The 23,584-nt window shown below is 39.9% G+C and overlaps 1 protein-coding gene across 8 annotated transcripts in view; it reads right to left on the bottom strand.

Annotated features, from left to right (window-relative positions):
* Window positions 1-23,584, bottom strand: part of abi1a (abl-interactor 1a) — a 114,573-nt gene that overhangs the window by 38,250 nt on the left and 52,739 nt on the right. For 5 of the 8 annotated variants that reach the window (XM_022662713.2, XM_022662716.2, XM_022662718.2 and 2 more), the window contains exons 3-5: window positions 19,582-19,758; window positions 5,651-5,665; window positions 2,382-2,485 (exon numbers count right to left, since the gene is read on the bottom strand). In XM_022662713.2, the coding sequence (XP_022518434.2) occupies window positions 2,382-2,485; window positions 5,651-5,665; window positions 19,582-19,758 (296 nt within the window). The remainder of the gene's footprint in view (window positions 1-2,381; window positions 2,486-5,650; window positions 5,666-19,581; window positions 19,759-23,584) is intronic. The other 3 variants (XM_022662715.2, XM_022662717.2, XM_049480258.1) reach the window with 1 other exon arrangement.

The following is a 23,584-nucleotide window of genomic DNA, read 5'->3' as shown; positions in this document are numbered from 1 at the left end:
TCTAGCTGGACAGATTTAGGTTAAAGTGTGTTGCGATTAGGAATGCAGATAAACGCTTGTCGCAGCTACAACCCGACTCCTGTTGACGTCACATCACAGCAGCACAACTAAATATGACTAAATGTGTGTGAATGTGTGTATGACAGTGAAAGTTAAACCCTATCCGGATGGGATTATTCTCAGGGGGACATGGGTGAAAAATATTTCACACTTCAAAGTCAAAGTCAAAGTGTTTTTTATTGTCATTTCAGCTATATACAGAGTACACAGTGAAACGAAACAACGTTCCTCCAAGGACCATGGTGCACATAAACAAAGTGTAGACAGAACAATAGTGCAACAGTACAAAAGTGCAGACAGACAATACAACACCATACAGACAAAGAATAATAAATAACAAGACAGTGTGCAAATTTTGCAGTGTGCAAAAAGGACCAGGTGAGGTAGTAATTACTCTATTACACAGTGTGCAATAGAGTCCAGTGAGGTAGTAGGGTTTTTAGTGCTTTCCATTTTCTGGGGTAAGTGGGGTAAGAGTGTGTGTACATGTACAGAAAAACCATCAGTTCAGTCTCTGCAGTTAAGGAGTCTGATGGCTTGGGGGTAGAAGCTGTTGCAGAATCTGGTCGTGCTGGACCGGATGCTGCGGTACCTTCTTCCCGAAGGCAGGAGGGAGAACAGTTCGTGTGAGGGATGAGTGGGGTCATTCACAATGCTGGTTGCTTTGCGGATGCTGCGGGTGGTGTAAATGTCCGTGATGGAGGGGAGAGAGACGCCGATGATCCTCTCAGCTGTCCTCACAATACGCTGGAGGGTCTTGCGGTCAGAGACGGTGCAGGTCCCAAACCAGGCAGCGATGCAGCTGCTCAGGATGCTCTCAATGGTCCCTCTATAGAAGAGTGTGAGGATGGGTGGAGGGAGACGGGCCTTTCTCAGCTTCCGGAGGAAGTAGAGACGCTGCTGGGCTTTCTTGGCTATAGAGCTGGTGTTCAGGGTCCAGGTGAGGTTATCTGCTAAGTGGACACCAAGGAACTTGGTGCTCTTAACAATCTCCACAGAGGACCCGTCGATGTTGAGTGGAGAGTGGGTGTGTTGTGCTCTCCTGAAGTCAACAACCATTTCCTTTGTCTTGTCCACATTCAGGTGAAGGTTGTTGACTGTACACCAGTCTGTCAGCCGCTGCACCTCCTCTCTGTATGCGGACTCGTCGCCTTTGGTGATGAGACCCAGCATGGTTGTATCATCGGCGAACTTGATAAAGCTGTTAGAACTGTGTTTTGCAGCACAGTCATGAGTCAGCAGGGTGAACAGCAGAGGACTCAGGACACTGCCCTGGGGGGCCCCAGTGTTCAGTGTGATGGTGCTGGAGGTGCTGCCCCCGAACCGGACTGACTGGGGTCTCCCCGTCAGAAATTCCAGGATCCAGTTGCAGAGGGGGGTGTTGAGGCCGAGCGAGCTTAGCTTCCTGATGAGGTTCTGTGGGATGATGGTGTTGAATGCTGAACTGAAGTCTATAAACAGCATTCTGACGTAAGTGTCCTTCTTCTCCAGGTGGGTGAGGGAGAGATGAAGGGTGGTGGTGATGGCATCGTCCGTGGAGCGATTGGGACGATACGCAAACTGCAGGGGGTCCAGTGAAGAGGGCAGTTGTGTCTTGATGTTCCTCATGACTAGCCTCTCGAAGCACTTCATGATGATGGGTGTAAGTGCAACGGGACGGTAGTCATTGAGGCAGGACACTGTGGACTTCTTCGGCACGGGGACGATGGTGGTGGACTTGAGGCACGTTGGGACAGTGGCGCTGCACAGGGAGATGTTGAAGATGTCTGTGAGAACATCTGTCAGCTGGTCGGACGTCTGAGAAAAATACATACATGGTCGTTCCAGAGCCTGAAACACTCTTTCACAATTCCAGGCCCATGAATACTGGCATTGTCATCTTGGAATATGGCTATGTTCATCAGGGAAGAAAAAATCCATTGATGGAATAACCAGGTCTATATTCAGCATATTCAGGTAGTCAGCTGACCTCATTCTTTCAGCACATACTGTTGCTGAACCTAAACCTGCAGACCAACTGCAGCATCAACCAACCCCACATCATTTACTTACTTAAATCCAGGTGGAGACTTTTTATTTTTTGGCCAGACAGTAGATTATTATCTGTATAAACTGGAGACCTAGCATGTTCTGCTTTGTTTGTGTGACTATATTTTCTAAGAACCACAAATATATAAAAATCAAGTGCTGAGATTAGATCAGGGTATCTTTACATACTACAGAACATAGATCAAAAAACCTGCATGCTAGTTTTAGGCCAGAATTCCCCTTTCAGTGCTATTAAAGCCATGAGTGTTAAAGCTAGTATTTCCACTGCTTACCCCAGAGTACCACGCCCTGACATAGGTGGGCTCGGTGGTTTCTGTGTTGGTGGGTTGGTCCTCGATAGTGTTCCTCCTCTGACTGGCTGATTGTTTCCGTGTTGCTGATGGAAAAACAGTGAAATAGAAAACATGAGTTTATGAGGCTAGGGGAGTAAAGCTCACTGTGGTTTATGTAGGGCTTCCCAGACTTCAGGTACCCATTAAGAAACATCCTGGGTATCCCCTATCTATAAAATGACATCTCATCTCTAATTAATGATCCTAATAATGTTCTTCATCATCAGTTTTGGCGAAAAGAAAAAATGCTGAGAGCTGCAGCAACTATCTAAAAAAGAAGATGGCTTGATTGGACACTTTCTTTGACTTTAGTCAAAGTAGTAGGTAGTATATCACCATCAGTTATTGTTATTTGTACAGATTTAGAGCTTTTATAGTTATTGTAAATGTGAAACTTATGAATAGATGTGTCCAAACATTTGATTGGTATCATTTGCAGCCATAAATACCAATCAAGCATAACTTGTTGACCACCTTTTCGTTTCTACACTTATTATCTATTTTTTAAACTCCTTAATATTTATATATAAATAAGAGAGCATTTAAAAAATGGTGAGTTTCTTTGATTTTACCAAATTGAAAACCTCTGGAATATAATCAAGAGGAATATTGATGATCACAAGCCATCAAACCAAGCTGAACTGCTTGATTTTTTTGTACCAGGAGTGGCATAAAGTTATCCAAAAGCAGTGTGTAAGACTGGTGGAGAAAAACATGCCAAGATGCATAAAACTGTGATTAAAAAACAGGGTTATTCCACCAAATATTGATTTATGAACTCTTAAAACTTTATGAATGTGAACTTGTTTTCTTTGCATTATTTGAGGTCTTTTGAATTCCTCTCTCATTTTCTGCGAATAAATGCTGTAAATTACAATGTTTTTAATTTTTAATAATTTGGGAGAAATGTTGTCTGTAGTTTATAGAATAAAACAACAGTGTTCATTTTACTCAAACCTATACCTATAAACAGCAAAATCAGACAAACGGAAGTGGTCTTTTAATTCTTTCCAGAGCTGTAGGTCACTTTGTAGTTTTCTAATAATTACAGAACGTAGACCTGTATCTGTTTCTCTGCCTCCTTTATTAGTGCAGCTATGATCTGAGTACTGGTGGTGTATGAGGTGTTCGTGTGCATTTTGCTGGTACAATAGGATCAGATACAGCAGCAGTGCTGCTGGAGTTTTTAAACACCTTTTAAACGTCTCTGCTGGAATGAGAATAGTTCATGAACAGCAGCACTGCTGTGTCTCATCCACTCACTTGTACCAGCACAACACACACTAACACCTCATACACCACACACCATGCTAATCAGTTCTATAATCACTACAAAGTGTCCAATATGCACTTTAATGAATGGTCATAATTTCAAAAAAGAAAAAGACAAACTGACTCAGAATCAGCTCTGTTATTCTACATCGTTTGATAAATACAGCCCACTGTTCACACGCTAGCCTCCACTCTGTGAGGCGCATTATTCAGTCTGGGAAACCCACACAGCCCACAGCGACTCATTTATCTATATATGGGAGCTATTGAGTGTTAAAACACAGAGCTATGCTTTATATAAAGCCTGAGGGGTGGGCGATACAGCTTAAAATAAATCCAGCAGTTTCCCTGTTTGTTAAACAGCATTTATCACACTATCTATAACACTGTAACTTCATTAAAGACTGAATAAGGAGGACCGTTTTTGTACAGTTAGTAGATTTGCTTACTTACCAACCAACAACCAGAATCGTTTAATTATACAACCTCGGTTTTATAGCTCGGTTGCAGCTATAAAGGCCCATATCAATACACAATATTATAGGTCTACATTAGGAATGGCCACCGATTTCCCAAATCGATTTGATTTAGATTCAAAAGGCCACAATTCAATTCATTTCAGCTGGATTTTATTGATTCAGATTTAAGAATTTAAATGTTCAGATAAAAAAAAAAAATCAAAGAACTATGTTAAAAAAATACTGGTTAGCACTTAATACAAAAAAATAGGCTAATTTTAACCTTATGGAGACCAAAAGCATTTTCTCAATTTTTAGACCCTTACCTATACTATAATACTCTTTATAATAATGTTTTATATCAACATGTTCGGAACAATCTGAGTTGTCTTAGAAATAAAGTCTAATGCGACCCTAAATGTGAAAAAAGTGAATATTTGTGAAATTAATGAATAAAATAGTATATAAAGATGTAAAAATAAAAACATAGTAAAAAAAAAATAAAACTTGAAGATTTGAACTAAAAATATATATTTTAAACCCATCCATAATATATATTCAATGCTTGCATGATTGTGTTTATCATGGCCATTTCATAAGCTAAACTTATGAATCCTTTATACCGTGATTAAACTAGACTGTTCTTGCCAAATGTGTCTTTAAATAACCCAGATATATACAGCTCTGAAAAAAAAAAAATAAGAGACCACTTAAGAAGATGGATGATCTCAAGAACAATATGGATGATCACAAGCTGAACTGCTTGAATCTTTGAACCAGGAGTGAAATTAAGTTATCTAAAAGCAGTGTGTAAGACTGGTGGAGGAGAACATGATGCCAAGATGCATGAAAACTGTGATTAAAAACCACCAGGGTTATTCCACCAAATATTGATTATTTCTGAACTCTTAAAACTTTATGAATATGAACTTGTTTTCTTTGCATCATTTGAGGTCTGAAAAAAAATTTAATTTAGGAGAAATGTTGTCTGTAGTTCATAGAATAAAACAACAATGTTCATTGTCTCTTAATTTCTTTTTCCAGAACTGTATATATGTAAATAACTCTGTTCTAATTGGTTGCCCTATACAGTGCTTTAGTGCTGAGTCACTTCTTTTAATTGTATTGAATGAAATAGTTGAAGATAAACTGAAAAAAATCGTGAATTTCAATGATATGGGCCTTTTAATACAATTAAACAAGATTACCAAAATTATTTATAGTTAATTATATCATGCTGTTTCATAATTACATGCTTAAAAAAAACTCATACAGAACCAAAATCTTTACTCCATTTTTACTCATTGATGATATCGCCCAGCCCTGCAATGTGGGTCACATGATCACAGTTGAATTAAACAGACCATAGGGGTGAAGCTGAAGCTACAGAGGAAATGGGATCGAGGGAAGGGTCGGGGGTGAAGGGGACGACTGATAGCAAACTACAGCGGGATGGGTCATGTGACAAACAGGACTTACCTTGGCTTTTAGCCACTAATGTAGGCATTAAGAAAAACAGAGAAAAGAAAAGATAGAGAGAGAGAAAGAGAGAGAGAGAGAGAGAAGCAGGTCAAAATCCCCATCTTACAGCAAGACCAAATATAACCCAAAGTTTTACACCCTGTAGACAGAGATAGGTCAATTCATGCATTGGGGATTAGAAGCATCATCCAATTACTGCATTTTTTTATGCGTCAAGGTTCAACCAGCACCATCAACAAACGTTTATTTTCTGGTTTACTTTCATAGATACGACACACTGGATTATAGGTCACTTTTTAAGCGACACTTGTTAGGAACAGGGGTGTCGCCATGTTTCCCTTCTAATTCAGCAGGTTCCGTTAAGCTGTAAAGCTAAGATAAGTTAAGTAAACAAAAGTGTAATTCTTAAAAAAATTACAAACGAGGCAGACAAGTCAGACCAGCGCTGGATGATAATCTACTGAAAACTGTTTATTTGGGTGAGTAAATAAACAAAAAGCTTAGATTTCCATATTTCCACTAAGGCTAGTGCATTAGCATTAGCATTGCCGCCTGACAGCACTACACTGAGGAAGCTTGAGTGTTCTGGTAAACCAGGGAGATATTAGCTATCGGTTCGTCCCACGTAGCTTGTTTAAACATGGCAAACACGCAGACTACAGTTCAATATACTCACTTCTGAGTGGCCGAATGGTTAGCGCTTAGTGGGTAATGCTAATACTGCTCCAGCATTGATAGCTGGGGTTAGAAGCAGATAACAGGCCAACAATAGTCACCTCTGAACGGCCGAACGGCTAGCGCTTAGCGGGTAATGCTAATACTGCTGGAGAACCAAACTGAAACTCCTGTATAACGCTGCACTTCAGCAGAGTGGCTTTACTGCTCCTTAATACCTGACTGGTTAAATTCATTCATAAGGTTCAAAGGATTACAAAGCGCACTGGTGATTTTTGGGGAAAATTAAAGTATTTTAAGTGCACCTTATAGTGCATAAAATACAGTAAACTTGACCGCTAACCATTGAAAAACTCTGTGTAAGTAGTGTGCAGAAATCAGTACCAGAACAGATGCAGTCGAAAGACGAAAGGGTGTTCTCAAACTTACAATAAGCAAAGGAAAGTAAGTAATGAGACCAGCACTTTAATATCCATCAGACCTAAAACTGAACAATAAGAATGATCCAGATCAATTCCAAGCTGCCACAGATATCTTCCAGCAGGCTCTGGATCCAACCTTAACCCACCCCTCTTGATCTAACAGATTACTGCCTCCTTAAGAGCCTGAGACCAGAGGGAGCTAGCTCTCCAGGAGGATGACTGGAGACCGCTGCAGTAATGCTAGCATTAGTTAGCACTGCTGCAGTCAGGCAGCTGGCCACTAGCCAACACTGCATTCAGACAAATCTGACTGCAGATGTTTCTAACAGGATAATGTATGATGATGTAGCAGCCATGCAACAGCACCCTAGAAAAAAAATCCCTCAAAAGCCAAACACTTTGGTATCAAACCTACACCATAGCTTACATGCACCTTACTCATAGCCACATACCCTTATGCTATGGCCTGCCTGTACTTTGTGCGTAGCCGTGTACCAACGTGCAGAGCTGAGTCACTTCTTAAATTTTATTGGTTGGAATAGCTGAAGGTGAACTTCTGTAAGCTGAATAAGGGATTTTCTGAGTGGCACAGTGAACATGGGTACAGAACTCACAACCCTGTGATCAATAACTCTGTGATCTATGCAATAATTAGTTGCTGTTTAAGTAAGGCCAAGACAAGTCAATTTTATTTCTTCAAATTTGTTTGTATACCACTTTTCACAATGGATAATGTCCTGAAAAAGTGCTACAGAGATCCGGGTAAAACCACAAAACGAAACAAGATAATTAAGACTTTAGTTATGAGAATAACACTGAGTAGAATACAGAATACAAGGTCAAATGATGCAAAATAATGAAGAACTACAGTATTGTGCAAATGTGTTAGGCACCTGTGGGAATTTTAAGTAAAGAAAAAGTTTCTTATCTGTGAAGTAAGTGTTTATTATAATAAATACAATAAATACAAACAGCAATTTTACAAAAAGCCAAGCTTTTACAGCCCAGTTTTCCTTAAAGCATCTCCTAATCTCTCATCTGAGTTTAATAGAGTTATTTCTAGTTCTCATCATATTAATCAACACCTGGTTTGGTAAATTACTGGTAAATGTGGTAAATCAGGTGACCTGCTGATGGAACTGAACATAATACATACATGATGGCAGAAAACATCCACAAGAAATCGAATACTACACTTTGTTCTTTAGCTTGGCTCACAGGATTGTTACGTTTTACTGTATGTATGTTTATTTGCATTTGATCAAATCATATGTGACACTTTTTTTTATAAAAACGCTCGTATTGCTGAGATAAATGGATTTGTTTAATTTGCTTTGGTGCCTTAAACTTTTGCACAGTACTGTATACATACTGATGATTAAGTGTAGTGTTACCTAAGGGGACAGTTTGGGAACGCCCATACCGGTACAAGTTGTGAGGTGTTATCTTGTGAGAAAAGGCTGAATACTGCCCTGATGGATGGATCAATTATTTTCTGAAGTTGTGCATTTCGGTACCAGTATTTAACATTTCTTAATCAACAGTGTGATGTGTTTACCAGGAATATGTCATAGAAGGTTAATATTACCACCCACAGTAGACAGCACAGTGTTTCGTAATAATTTTAACTGCTGGTGTTGGCTATAACTAACTGTCCATGTGACAAATCCACATTCATTACACGAGAGCACACACATATCCCACAAGTCAGTGCAGTGTTGTTAATCTACATGGGATGTGGCAAAATGGGAGGTTTCTAGTCTAAAGATATTTGGCATGTCAGTATATTTAATTTTAGCAGTGGTGTTAGATTTAGAAACTTTGCTGAAGGGCTTTTTATTATTTAGAATTTCCAGGATTTTTGTTTTAGAACATCACTGAGAAACTGCTACAATATCTGCAAGAATCATCAGTCAAAACATACAAACTCCACACACACACACACACCGACACACACACTCTCTCTCTACAGTGCTTCAGGCTAGAACACAGTGAAATATCACCTTAGAGCCTGAGGCAAAGAACGAAACCCAGCTAAAGTATTCTCTTTTCAGCTGCTGTCCTTCTCAACAAACACACAGACGCAGTTTTGCAAGCAGCTCTAAACCCACTGGTATGAACTGTTGCCTCCCGACACTAAATCTCCTCCTGCCCGATGAAATGCCACTGTCTGAGGAGACGCTAACCTGTGGTTAAGAGCCTAGATTCTTTTACCACACCAACTCCTCCCTGCAATCCTTCCAGCACCCCCTGAAGACACACTAATCAGTCCTTCTGAATAAAACGCTCATATGGAACGCTCAGGTAAACCGAAACATTGCGACAGACACTAACAAACAGAACAGAGCACATAGCAGCTCTCTGACTGGAGAGCAGTTTGTGTGGAGACCCTGTTCATCGCTATGTCAAGCAGTGAGTCAAGTGCTGCATCAATAATACATGCTCCACTGTGGGCAATGAAGAGCCTGTGAAAGGGGGAGCTGAACACATGTTTAAACAGGTGTAAAAACAGCTTAACGCCCACATGCAGTTTCACACTGACTCAAATGGTCATTAAAGATGACCTTTAATTAAATGTATGTATCAATTAAATTGTTCAATATTAGATAACCAATTAAAAAGCATATTTAAAAAGGAGAGGCACCTATAAATAAATGCACTATCAATGGGCAACAGTATATAAAGGTTTAAGAATAGCATATGCGTCCACTCAGACAACACCTCTTTAAAGGAAGGGTTTGCATATTTGAGGAGAATGAAGAGAAAGAATAAGAAAAAGAAAAAGAAGAAGAGAAGAAGAAAAGGGAGACAAAGAAAAAGAAGGAGACAACGACGAAGAAGGCGGCAAAGATTAAGAAGAAGAAGAAGAAGACAAAGAAGATGAAGAAAAAGAAGACAACGAAGAAAAAGGCGAAGATGAAGAAGAAGAAGACAAAGATGAAGAAGAAGGAAAATAAGTAGATGAAGAAAAAGGAGATGATGAAAATAAGAAGACGAAGAAGAAGACAAATATGAAGACAAGGAAGAAGAAAAATAGAAGACTAAGAAAAAGAACGAGACAAAGTAAAAAAAGGAGACAACGACAAAGAAGGCAAAGATTAAGAAGAAGAAGAAGAAGACAAAGAAGATGAAGAAAAAAAGACAACGAAGAAAAAGGCGAAGATGAAGAAAAAGAAGTCAAAGATGAAGAAGAAGACAGAGACGAAGAAAAAGAAGACAAAGATGAAGAAAAAGAAGGCAAAGATGAAGAAAACAAAGGCAAAGATGAAGACAACGAAGAAGACAAATATGAAGATGACGAAAAAGGTGAAGACGAAGAAGAAAAAGACGGAGACGAATACAAAGAAGGAGATGAAGAAAAAGAAGAAGAAGAAGACGACGACAACAACGACGAAGAAGAAAAAGACGAAGATGATAAAGAAGGCGCCGATAAAGAAAAAGAAGATGAAGAACACAAAGATGAAGAAGTAGAAGAATCTTGATCTGTTTCCCTCTTTCCTGGTTAACCAAAACCTGTTCACTAACTTTTAAATGTTAACAGAATACAAAACTACAGCTTATATCATGTAAATGTAACTAAACACATAATACGAATACTACTGAATTTCCTTTAATAATATTAAGCATCAAAGACTACCATAGCAACACCTTAGCAACCACCTAGCAACACTACAGCATCCATCTCAGAAACGTTAGCAACCATTTATCAACTTCAAAGCAACCAACTAGCAGCCAGTTAGCAACACGAAAACAATGACTAGAGATACCATAGCAACCACAGCTGTGCTACTACCTAGCAGCCACTTACCAACACCATAGCAGCCACCTAGCACCTATTGGCAACACCACAGCAACCAGCTGGGATACCATAGCAATTACCTTGCAAAGGTTTAGTGACCACCTAACAGCACCTTACCCTATTAACGCCATAGCAACTAACAAGCAACCACGAAGCAACACCATAGCAATGACCATTCCAACTACTACTGGAATACTAGCATCTATTCCAGAGCAACACCTTTGCAACCTCATAGTAACCACCAGGAATAGCCCAGCAACTTAACAGAAAACATAATTAGAAAATTCAGCCCAAAAAAAAAACCCTCAGAAAAACTCTGACCACCCCTCCAGGTTTCTGAATCCATACAGTAGATTAAGTATCAGCTGACTGAGGGAGTAAATCTCATCTTCAACAATAATACACAGAACCGGGAGTGAAGATGCTCTAAATCCCTTTAGCCAATGAGCCGGACTTTCAGCAGCAGCAGGGAAAATAGATGGATTTGTGTAAGTATGTTGTGTGCATATATGTATACACAAATACTTACTGAGAGATTAATCACAGATCTGAGTCACAATTCTCAGAATAAAGGTTTTATAGATTCATGCAAATATTTGGGCCACTTTGGCCAAATGATACATGAGAGTATTCTGTCAATGAATGCATAAATTATTTGCATACATTATATAGAAATATACTAGGCCTGTCTCCAACTTCCAACTGTAATTAAGAACAGTCAGCTATATCATATATTATATATACTATTATTGACGGGCTATTGACATGGATCAGATTTGGGTGATTGTCCTTAGGGAAGCCTGACGGACAGAGACAGATCATAATCACACACACACACACACACACGTCATCTCTCTAATCCCTCATTCACACCAGCAACACTCACAATCCAGACAGCCAGATTAACACACACACAGATTACAATGAGAACTGAAACCTTGCATCTAAGAAAACCTCATGGCTTAATCAGACACACAGACACACAGGGACACACACACAGAGAAAAACACACACAGAAACAGAGAGACACACAGAAACAGAGAGACACACACTGACAAACAGACACACAAGAGGCGCACACACACAGACAGAAAGAGACAGAGACAGAGAGAAACAGACACACAAACAGAAACAGACAGAGAGACACAGAGACAGAAAGAGACAGAGAGAGAGAGAGAGAGACAGACAGACACAGGGGCACACAGAGAGAAAGAGAGAAAGAGAGAGACAGACACACACAGACACAGAGACACATACAGACACACAAAAGAAAATGCGATACAGACACAGAGAGACATACACACAGACAAACAGAAACAACAATAAAGCCCTATATCTGACTTTTATCATCTAATAGCATGATTTGAGGACTAGCTCTTTGATTCTGCTGTAAAACAACATGTCTAAAATCCCCCACAGAGTGATCCTCCCAGTGCCAGACTGCACACACAGCATAAATGACAACTTTCCATTTTCTGCACAGCATCAGCTTCCGAAAGGACGACCGGAGCATGAGCTGATAATGGGTGATCTCAGAGCGTTAGCGCTGCACGCTGGCTGAAGATGAGCTGATCACGGGCTGGGTGATCTGTGCTCTGCTGAATTGAGGATGGCGTGATGGCTTTTATATGGCCGTTCTAGTGGCCATCACTGCTCTAAGGACACCAGCTGCAGCATAATCGAATCTCTGTGATGGCACCAGTGGATGGATGATGGATGACGGATGGGAGGAGAGGGAGCAGCAGCTTTTGGAGAGATGTCCAAACCCGATTACAGAGGACTGTCTCGTCTCTGGACGGTGAGGAGGAGGAGGATCAGCTGCTGTCTATAAATGCAACTCTGGCCAAACCAACCCGAATTGTGGTCATTTTTATGCCGTTAATTGGCAGCTATTATTCATGATTCATTCAAATTATTTATTATTTAATCGTGATCTATAATCTGATAATTAATCTATATTTCTATTAGTCATACAGATGATTAGCATGGTTTAGCACACAGTTTAATATTTATATAATATTTATAATATTTATAATATTTATATATTTATATATAGTAATATAATATAATATATAGTATTTAGTGCAGGGTAAGGATTACTGAGTATCCAAAATGAATTACTCTGTGACATTTTCAGAATCCATTATGACTTAATCAGTACAGATTAGGGGAGGGCGATATGGCTCTAAAATAAAATCATGATATTTCAGGAGATTTTTGTGATAACGATATACTTGGCGATATAGGAAAACTAAAATAATTCGTTAATTTCAGGAATATAGTATAATAGTATAACAGAATAATCATAATGTGGCAAAATAAATAATATAGCATAAAATAATATAATGCAGCAAACAATATTGCAGAATATTTAGTGCATGCATATAAACTGCAAACTAAAACAATTATACAATAAATACACCTAAAGCTTCACAGTAAATAATAGACTACTTTTAAGACAGAACAGCCCTGTTATCACGATATGGATTTTTAATATCATGATATTTCTGTGTCACAATATATCGTATACGATATAATATTGCCCACCCCTAGTACAGACTAAGGATTACTGAGTAGCCACTATGAATTACTCAGTATGTAGATTTAGAATTTACTGACCTATTCAGTACGGAGTACCCCACTATGAATTACTCAGTATATAGATTTAGAATCCACTGACCTATTCATTGCAGAGTAATAATTACTAAGTATCCACTATGAATTACGTAGTATGTAGTATGACATATTCAGAATCCACTATGATTTAATCAATACAGACTAAGGATTACTGAGTATCCACTATGAATTAGTCAGTATGTAGTACAATATATTCAGAATCCGCTATTACTTATTCAGTACAGAGTAAGAATTACTAAGTATCCACTATGAATTAATCAGTATGCAGTATTACATTCAAAATCAACTATGACTTCTTCAGCACAGACTAAGGATTACTAAGTATCCACTATGAATTACTCAGTATATAGATTTAGAATCCACTGACCTATTCATTGCAGAGTAAGAATTACTGAGTATCCACTATGAATTACTCAGTATATAGATTTAGAATCCACTGACCTATTCATTGCAGAGTAAGAATTACTGAGTATCCACTATGAATTACTCTGTATATAGATTTAGACTCCACTGACCTATTCAGTGCAGACTACGGATTACTGAGTATCTGCTATGAATTACTCTGTATGTAGTACGATATTTTTTTTTAGAATCAAATATGACTTCTTCAGAACAGACAGAAAATTACTAAGTATCCATTATGAATTAATCAGAATATAGTATGACACATTCAGAATCAACTACGACTTATTCGGTACAGAGTAAGGATCACTGAGTATCCACTATGAATTACTCAGTATGCAGTACAATATTTTCAGAATCAAATATGAATTCTTCAGAACAGATGGAAAATTACTAAGCATCCACCATGAATTAGTTAGTATATAGTATAAAATATTCAGAATCCAGTGTGACTCTTTCAGTACAGACAAAGGATTACTGAGTATCCACTATGAATTACTCTGTATGTAGTATGACATTCAGGATCCTCTATGACTTATTCAGTACAGACTAAAAATGACAGTAAATACTATTACTATTCAGATTCCACTATGAATTACTATCTAATATGTGGTATTCAGCATTCACTATGGCATACTCAGTATCCATTATGACATATTTAGTATATATTGTGATTTATTCAGTATTCCGCATCCTATAAATTGTTATTTATTAGAAATTGTAGGAAGTGACGTAGCTGTTCCTAGAACACTTCCGTTTAGAGGTAACCAGCGTTCAAAACAGTGGACGTAACTTTTTAATTTAACATGAATGCAAACATCACCTAATCTGAGAGTCACAAACATTGAAAATCAGGTCAAATTGTTCTTTAAACAAGTAAACTATGGAGGACCAAAAATGACATAAGTATAAATAAATACACATATAAATGTATAAATATATAAATAAATAAATAAATAAATGAATGTTGAAATGAATAAATATATAAATAAATGCAAACATAAATGAATAAATACATAAATAAATATATAAATAAATACATGCACAAATAATTGTATAGGTACATAAATAAATTAATAAATACATTTCTTATATATTCAACACAACTTTGCCATAACCATCGACTCTCTCTCTCTCTCTCTCTCTCACCGACAAAGGTTGCTAGGAACCTGGGTGTCATGGTTGATGACCAGCTTCTCTTCACGCACCATGTGGCCTCAGTTGCTCGATCCAGCCGCTTTGCGCTTTACAACATTGGAAAAATTCGACCGTTTCTGACGCAACAGGCCACCCAACTCCTGGTACAAGCTGTGGTAATCTCACGCCTCGACTACTGCAATGCCCTGCTAACTGGCCTCCCAGCCTGTGTAGTAAAACCACTCCAGATGATCCAGAACACAGCAGCACGTCTGGTCTTCAACCAACCAAAACGGGCACATGTCACCCCGCTGCTCATTGAGCTCCACTGGCTACCAGTTGATGCTCGCATCAAATACAAAGTGCTTACAATCGCCTACAAGGTGATGACAGAACAGGCTCCTTCCTACCTGCACTCGCTCCTGAAGGCTTACGCTACCTCCCGGCCGCTGCGCTCCTCCAGTGAACGTCGCCTCGCTTTGCCAAACATTCACACAAAGCAATCCAGACTGTTCTCATACAGAGATCCCCAATGGTGGAACAAACTACCTTCTACTACCAGATCAGGAGAATCTCTCACTATCTTTAAGAAACTCCTGAAGACAGAGCTCTTCACTTACTCTCCTAACACCTCTAACAAACTAACTAATTCTAACCTCATCTCCTTCTTCCTCTTCTCTACTCCTCTATCCCATTATTTCCCTCTGACCTCCTTAAGGCCCTATCTATAGATGCTTTATTTTTAACTTCTATTATTTTTGTACTTAACCTCTTCTATTATTTGCACTTCAATATTGTAAGTCGCTTTGGACAAAAGCGTCTGCCAAATGTAATGTAATGTAAAATATATATATTTATTTATTCATTTATATGTGCGTTTACTAATGTCAACATTTATTTATTTATTCATTTATTTATTTCAACATTTATTTATTTATACATATGTCATTTTTGGTCCTCCATAGTAAACACGCCTGCTTTCGTTTTTCACACTGCTAACCTGCCATGCAGTTACAGTGTCCGCTCACAACTTCTCCCTCTTTCTTAGCTATAAATCATGCAGAGTACGTGTTGGATAGCGTTTGACTAGATCCAAACTCACCATACACTATAGTGATTCCTTCTCTGGTATAGGAACAAATATTTCCAACTTTTCCACTGAGAAAGTAATTATATGCGTCCAAACTGCGGTGCGCTTTCACTGCCTCCGTTTCAACAAGGTAGTGATCACATCTGGGTAGGTCACCTCTGGCAAGTGTTTTATTAAATCAGAGGAAAAAACTTCCCTCTTAAATCCTTATCAAAAGGATCAGGAGAAGAGGTTTGATCACTTTTTACTAACACTATAGCGTGTTTGTTCTGTGTTCGGGAGCGAACTATGCGCTCATTTTGACAGCTGTATAGTTGAAAATAGCGCCACCGGAAGCGTCGAAGGAACAGACATGCGCAGTAGCTTTGTTATTGTTTTCCTCATTGAAACAGTCTATTTTACTATGAATAATGTGATTTGAGATTTGAGACACTAGTTCTAAATCAATGGTAGCCACTTAATTATGTCTGATTTTGGTATTCTCTTATTTCCTACAGATTCATATGTAAATAAATAGAGTATACTCCACAGAGGTGATGTGTGGTGATCTGGTTAAAACACTGTGGGTGTAAACAGTGGGTCAGCTCAGTTTCACTATGAGGGGGCACAAAACACAGAGGCGCTCACAGCACAGAGGCGCTCACAGCACAGAGGCGCTCACAACACAGAGGCGCTCACAACACAGAGGCGCTCACAACACAGAGGCGCTCACAACACAGAGGCGCTCACAACACAGAGGCGCTCACGGCACAGAGCCGCTCACGGCACAGAGCCGCTCACGACACAGGGCCGCTCACGACACAGGGCCGCTCACGGCACAGGGCCACTCACGACACAGAGCCGCTCACGACACAGGGCCGCTCACGACACAGGGCCGCTCACGACACAGAGCCGCTCACGACACAGGGCCGCTCACGACACAGAGCCGCTCACGACACAGAGCCGCTCACGACACAGGGCCGCTCACGACACAGAGCCGCTCACGACACAGGGCCGCTCACGACACAGGGCCGCTCACGACACAGGGCCGCTCACGACACAGGGCCGCTCACGACACAGGGCCGCTCACAGCACAGAGCCGCTCACAGCACAGGGCCGCTCACAACACAGGGCCGCTCACAACACAGAGCCGCTCACAACACAGAGCCGCTCACAACACAGAGCCGCTCACAACACAGGGCCGCTCACAACACAGGGCCGCTCACAACACAGGGCCGCTCACAACACAGGGCCGCTCACAACACAGGGCCGCTCACAACACAGAGCCGCTCACAACACAGAGCCGCTCACAACACAGAGCCGCTCACAACACAGAGCCGCTCACAACACAGAGCCGCTCACAGCACAGGGCCGCTCACAGCACAGGGCCGCTCACAACACAGGGCCGCTCACAACACAGGGCCGCTCACAACACAGGGCCGCTCACAACACAGGGCCGCTCACAGCACAGGGCCGCTCACAGCACAGGGCCGCTCACAGCACAGGGCCGCTCACAGCACAGAGCCGCTCACAGCACAGAGCCGCTCACAACACAGAGCCGCTCACAGCACAGAGCCGCTCACAGCACAGAGCCGCTCACAGCACAGGGCCGCTCACGACACAGGGCCGCTCACGACACAGGGCCGCTCACGACACAGGGCCGCTCACGACACAGAGCCGCTCACGACACAGAGCCGCTCACAGCACAGAGCCGCTCACAGCACAGAGCCGCTCACAGCACAGAGCCGCTCACAACACAGAGCCGCTCACAGCACAGAGCCGCTCACAACACAGAGCCGCTCACAACACAGAGCCGCTCACAACACAGAGCCGCCTTTTTAAAGTGCTTTTTAAAGCCTCGTAAATTAACTGCCTCATTTTATATGACCAGGATGTAGCTTTATAAAAATAGCCCACATTCACCCTTAAAACTCCCCAGAGTCGCTCTCTGTAGCAGTCATGCCTCACAGGGCACCACAAATACCCCTCCCTCTCTCTCTCTCTCTCTCTAACTCTCTTTCTGTCTCTCTCCCTCTCTCTCTGTCTCTCTCCCAGTACAATAGTTTTATTGGCATTAATGTAATTATATACATTATTGCCAAAACTATTAACAATAAAAATCACCAGATATTAGAAAATAATTCAATAAAAAGTTAAATAAAATACATTAATTAAAAAACAGTTACAAACAAAATATATATGTTATTTACAGCAATAGCGGTGCTCAATAAAAAAAAACACATAAAAAATAACTATGTAAGCTTTAAGACTCAACATTAATAATAACACTTTTCCCACTATCTCTGTCTCTTTTACTCTCACTTTCTCTCCTTTGTTCTCTCTCGTTTTCTCTATCGCTTTCCCTCCCTTATTCTCTCTCGCTTTCTCTCTTCTTTTTTCTCTCCATTCTCTTTTGTATTTTTTTCCCTCCCTTTTTCTCACTCACTTACTTTCTTCTTTTTTCTCTCCTTTCCCTTTTGCTTTACCTCTCTCTTTCACCGTCTCTCTTTCACGTTCTCTCTTTCTCTTTTGCTTTACCTCTTGCTTTCTATCTTATTCTTTTCCTCTAGCACTTTACCTCTCGCTTTCTCTCCCCTTTTTCTCTCTCGTTATCTCTCTTCTTCTTTCTTGCTGTCTCTCTCTCGCTTTACCTTTCGCCCTTCTCTCTCGCTTTCCATCTTATTCTCTCTCCTACTTTCTCTCTTGCTTTCCCTCTTGCACTTTACCTCTCGCTTTCTCTCTCTCGCTGTCTCTCTCAATGTCTCTCTCGCTGTCTCTCTCGCTGTCTCTCTCGCTGTCTCTCTCGCTGTCTCTCTCGCTGTCTCTCTCGCTGTCTCTCTACTTTTCGCTCTCGCATTCCCGCTTTCTATCTCGTTGTTTCTAGGAATCCCAACACTGTTAACTCCAGGACAGCAAAACAAAACATCTGACTGCAACACCTGCTCATTATAATGCACTCCATGGAACATGATTTTCACCACAAAATGCAGAGTCACACATTCTAAAAAGAACAAATAAACAAAGCTGATGAATTCTGGAAACAAGTTCTGCGGCCCAACGAATATTAAAAAACTTTTTAGGGGTATAGAAAAGCTCTGGGTGATATGACATCCAATCAGGGTCTCAATTAATTTGAAAACTGCCCTCAATTATGCTTAATAAACGATTTTTAATCAGAATGTTTATTTAGTATATGGTTGTCTTATCATCCAGCCATAGTGTTGATCAGTGTTACAATTGTTTTCCATGTCGCTTCCATATCACAGATGGAACTGGTTAAAGTCATGTGGTAGTATATATTTTTATGGGGACAGTACATGAGCACATTGAGAAGACTACATAGATTACAAGATTACGTCAAAAATTATAAAGTATAAGTAAACTGCCTAGAACTAATGCAGATTTTTTAAATAAAAGAGAACCCTTCTCCAACTGTTAAGCATGGGGGTGGATGCATCATGTCGTGGGATGGTCTTGCAGCCAGAGGCACTGGTAACATTTTATTGGGCAGAGTGTAAAAAGCTTCTACAGCAGGATAATGATTCTAAACACACCTCAAACTCCACAATGATCAGGGGATCAGAGAGTATTCTTAAACTGAATAACTTTGTCCAGAACATTTTTTATAAAGAACGTCTCATTGCCAAGTCAGGGTCATAGTGATGGTCCAGTAGCTTAGCTCTGTTTTCCCTTGACTTTTTTTTGACCTGAGAACATGTGAAAACAACACACATATAAATATATATGCACACACACCACTGTTACAGAGATACAGAGCACTGTGTACCTTGACTCCATGGCCCACGTCGTCCAGCATGGTGTAGTCTATGGGTTTCCTGATGTACCTCACCGGCCTCTCCATGTTGGCCGGTGCGATGATCTTATGGGTCCTGGATGTGTTTTTATTCGTGGTCAGGATGCCGATCTCTCGCCGGGCCACCTTCTCCTTGTGAATGTCCACCGTCTGTAAACACAAAAACGATGACACAGACAGATAAGCCATGATGCAACAGCAAAACACAGGGGGGCCGGGGGCAATAAGAGCCCCTAAAATCCAATTATGAGCTTGTAGCTGCAGCTGTATGTCCATTATGCTGAATTAAAAACCTCACTGCCAGTCTGTTAAATCCCTTTACAGAGCTGATACACAAACTAACATAATCAATTACAGCACCTTACAACACTAACTCATGCTGGAGAGGATAGTGGTTGGTCTGATCTACATTATAAAACTGTTTGGACAGTTTTGTTTATTATTAAATTAATATTATATTGTCTTGACAGTATTATTCGTGAATTAATTGTGAATAATGTATTTAATTTAGGGCGGTAACAGGTGATTAATTTGGAATCAGTTATGCGCTATTTTTTTTAACACAATTAATTATGCCATCAAGTTTGACCCCAACTTTCACAGTAATCGCCCCGCCCAACATGCAGATTTTTTTTTCTTGTGGTGATATCATCTGGTCACGATCTGACCCAGCTATCAAATACACTTCTTTTTAATTGAGCTTAACTGCTGATTAGTCACAGTTTAATCTGATATATTAGCCAGATAATATACTGCTATGAACAAATGCTGTTTCTGCTGCTCCATGCTGTTTACACACTAAGAGCACACAGTCTGTGCAGTGCTCACTGCTTGCAGTCAATACATCTGCGCTGCACATCCCATTGAAAACACTGTGTTTAAAAGAGTAGTGGTAAATTTTCAGCATTGTGTGTTAAAGCAGCTTCACACTGCACAAATATACACACTGGAATACAGAATCTTCTCACTATATTTACTGTCTTTTTTTACCGTGCCAGACAGCTCGTTTTTTTTCCTTGCTTCTGCTCTCACTGGGGGTTCTATATTGTATTTTCAATGTTTTGCCTGATTCTCTGTCATGCGCTCACATTTCTGTAAAGCTGATTCGCGACATCAGTTTTAAAAAGCGTCATGCAAATAAATTTCATTTGATTTGATTTGAATGTGCGTGGTTTATTGGTGTACCTTTTGGTGCGTTTAGGTTTGTGCCTGTGTAAAAACAAACCAACCTAAAACAGCCAACCTAACATTTGAAACCCAGTCTAACTGAGTCATCATTTGCAGAATGAAATACAGTGATAAACTGGCATGCTGTAATATAACACACACACACACGTGCATGCATGCAGGGTCCAGCCCGCTGCTCTAGGCACAGCTGCAGAAATCAGAAATCACACATGAAAGAGCAGCAGTGTGTGCAGATCCACGGCCGACACAGGATTCCATTCATTCCTCTCTCTCTCTCTCTCTCTCTCTCTCTCTCTCTCTCTTTCTCTCTCTCTCTCTCTCTGTGTGTGAGATCTGCAGTCTGAACAGAGCTGTGTGTCTGTCTGTCTATCTATCTGTGAGGCCTGGATGTCTGTCTGTCTGTCTTGTATTCAGTATTTACAAGTCTATAAAGTTAATTTAGTCAAGATACATGTTACCTTATATATAGTACCAGTTAACAGTTTGGACTCACACCTTCCCATTTTTTTTATTGTAGATTAACACTGAAGTCATCTTAAATATGAAGACATGAATTTGCAATTAACAAAATGTGTAAACAAAATGTGAAAAGTGACAAAAACTAAACAAAAAGTGTTAAACAAGCCAACAAAAAAGTTTGTTTTTATACTTCAGATTATTCAAATTAGCACATTTAGCTTTGATGCTAACTTCTAACAATCTAAAGAATAAGCCATATTCTGGTTTGTTTTACACTTTTTGTTTACTAAATAATTTTACATTAAATAATATGGAGGGGTTTTGCCTTATAGTGTATTACATTATTTATGATTAAATGAATAATCAGTCATTTATCTTAATTAACATATTACCCAGTATTACTAGGATTTCTAGTTAATTTTTCTGAATGAATCACCATAAGTGCTGTGTATACCTTGACCAATAGGCTTCAAGTCCTTTTTTTGTGGAATCAGTATAGTTTCTGTATGTTTAATCAGTGTTCTTGTTGACTATTGAAGATACATGTGTTGAAGATATGAGGTTGTGTGTGCAGGATTCACAAGGACTCGGTTTTATCTCAAAACAGGCTGTGATCTAAGGGGCGAGTCAACCTCGAAGTCCCACTCACACCTGATTGGTGGGACTGTGTGGGTTGAGGTCCGAAAGATGGTATAAACATTGGGCAGAAGATAGAGAAGGCAGTAGAGTAAGGCGGGAGGGAAGGCCGGGGGATTTCTGGCTGAGAGCAGTGAAGCACTTAGAGCGTTCGCCTGGGAGCCCTAGCATGATCAGGAAGAGGATTCGATTTGATTATGTTGCAAAAACTCTGTTTTGTTCAGAAGATTCTTTGAATAAACTGGCAAAGCTATTTTTTGGACTGAGACTAATTTTGTTTATGTGGTAACACATAAGATACACATAAATCACATCACACATAACACATGAATCAATCAATACCGGACAAACATCTTTCCCACGTGTTACTGTATAACTTTCACATGGTCTTCAATATTAAATTTACAATGCAAAGAATCATAGAAAGAAAAAAAAAACCTGTTATTGTGAAAATTATGAGGAGGAGTAGAAGAAGAAGATAATAAGGCCATGAAGGAAACAGAGGAGATAGAGGAGACAAAGGAAGGGAAGGATAAGGGGGATAAATGAGAAAAGGCTAATGGAAAAGCAGAAGATGAAAGCTGACTTGATAAATTGTACGTAACGCAACAATTTTCTTTTTTTTTTATAAATAAATATAAATAAGGTTCTTTCTACCTGCGTCTCCTGGAGAATATGATTTTTAAGAACAAAAAAAAACAAACAAAAAAAAAACACATTAATCCTACACTAAACAGCAACCCATGCCATTCCACTACAAGTATAAAGCGGGTAGTCATGGTTGGAGGGATAATGTTACAGTTTTCTCAGTCTGATAAGTATTTATTCAGCTCTATCTAAGCAGAGCAGATCATCATACCAAACAGATGCACCTTCATCTAGAAGGAAACAGAACAATTACTACGCTTAGCTTAGTGTTCCTGTCCAACAGAGCGCACTAAACACTCACAGCTGAAAACGAGTACAGCCAGCTTAGAGCTGCAGGGCTGAACCAGGTGGCTCTGTGAATGACAGAGGGTTTAGAGGCTGGTCTTGGATCTGGTCCAGTTTAACAGCTTATAACCTCATCTCACCCAACCTAACGTCTTATCAACGTCAGCAGGGAAACTCTCAGGAACAGGAACAACTCTACTGTTCACTCTGCACAGGTGCCTAAAGCCCATTACATTAGTATCCATATATAACAGGGCAATTACTGTCCAATTTATGCTTCTGCATCAAACTGACACAATAGACTCTGTATTAAATATAGAGTTAAACTTTTATTTTCTAAAAAATGTGTTCTACTAGTTAGTAAACTAGTAGTTAGATAGTAAACTGCTATGGCCCATCTGCTCTTCTTTTATGACTGATAGCAGGTTATATTAGCATGTTGCGGCATTAATACGGTATATTAACCAGCACTAGTCTAGATCACTTTACCTATCTCAAATATTTACTGCCTTGATAACCCAGCAGCACACAGACCACTGAATTTGAATGTGAGTGCTTTAAATAGCTCTGCTCATGGAGCTTTTTAAAAGGATGCAGAGGCTGTGATGCTGTGTTTAACTGCTATTATTATGTTCCATACCTGGCAACATGGGGTGTGCACATACATTAGAACTGAGGAATAAGCAGTAGGCATGATCAGAGGATAAAACAAACACGTTGCCGCTCTGTACCGGACTATTCAAAAAAGAACAAGGACAAG

The sequence above is a fragment of the Astyanax mexicanus genome, chromosome 6 (genome assembly GCF_023375975.1).
Source record: "Astyanax mexicanus isolate ESR-SI-001 chromosome 6, AstMex3_surface, whole genome shotgun sequence".
Lineage (NCBI taxonomy): Eukaryota > Metazoa > Chordata > Actinopteri > Characiformes > Acestrorhamphidae > Astyanax > Astyanax mexicanus.
This window is presented reverse-complemented; position numbering and strand designations above follow the sequence as displayed.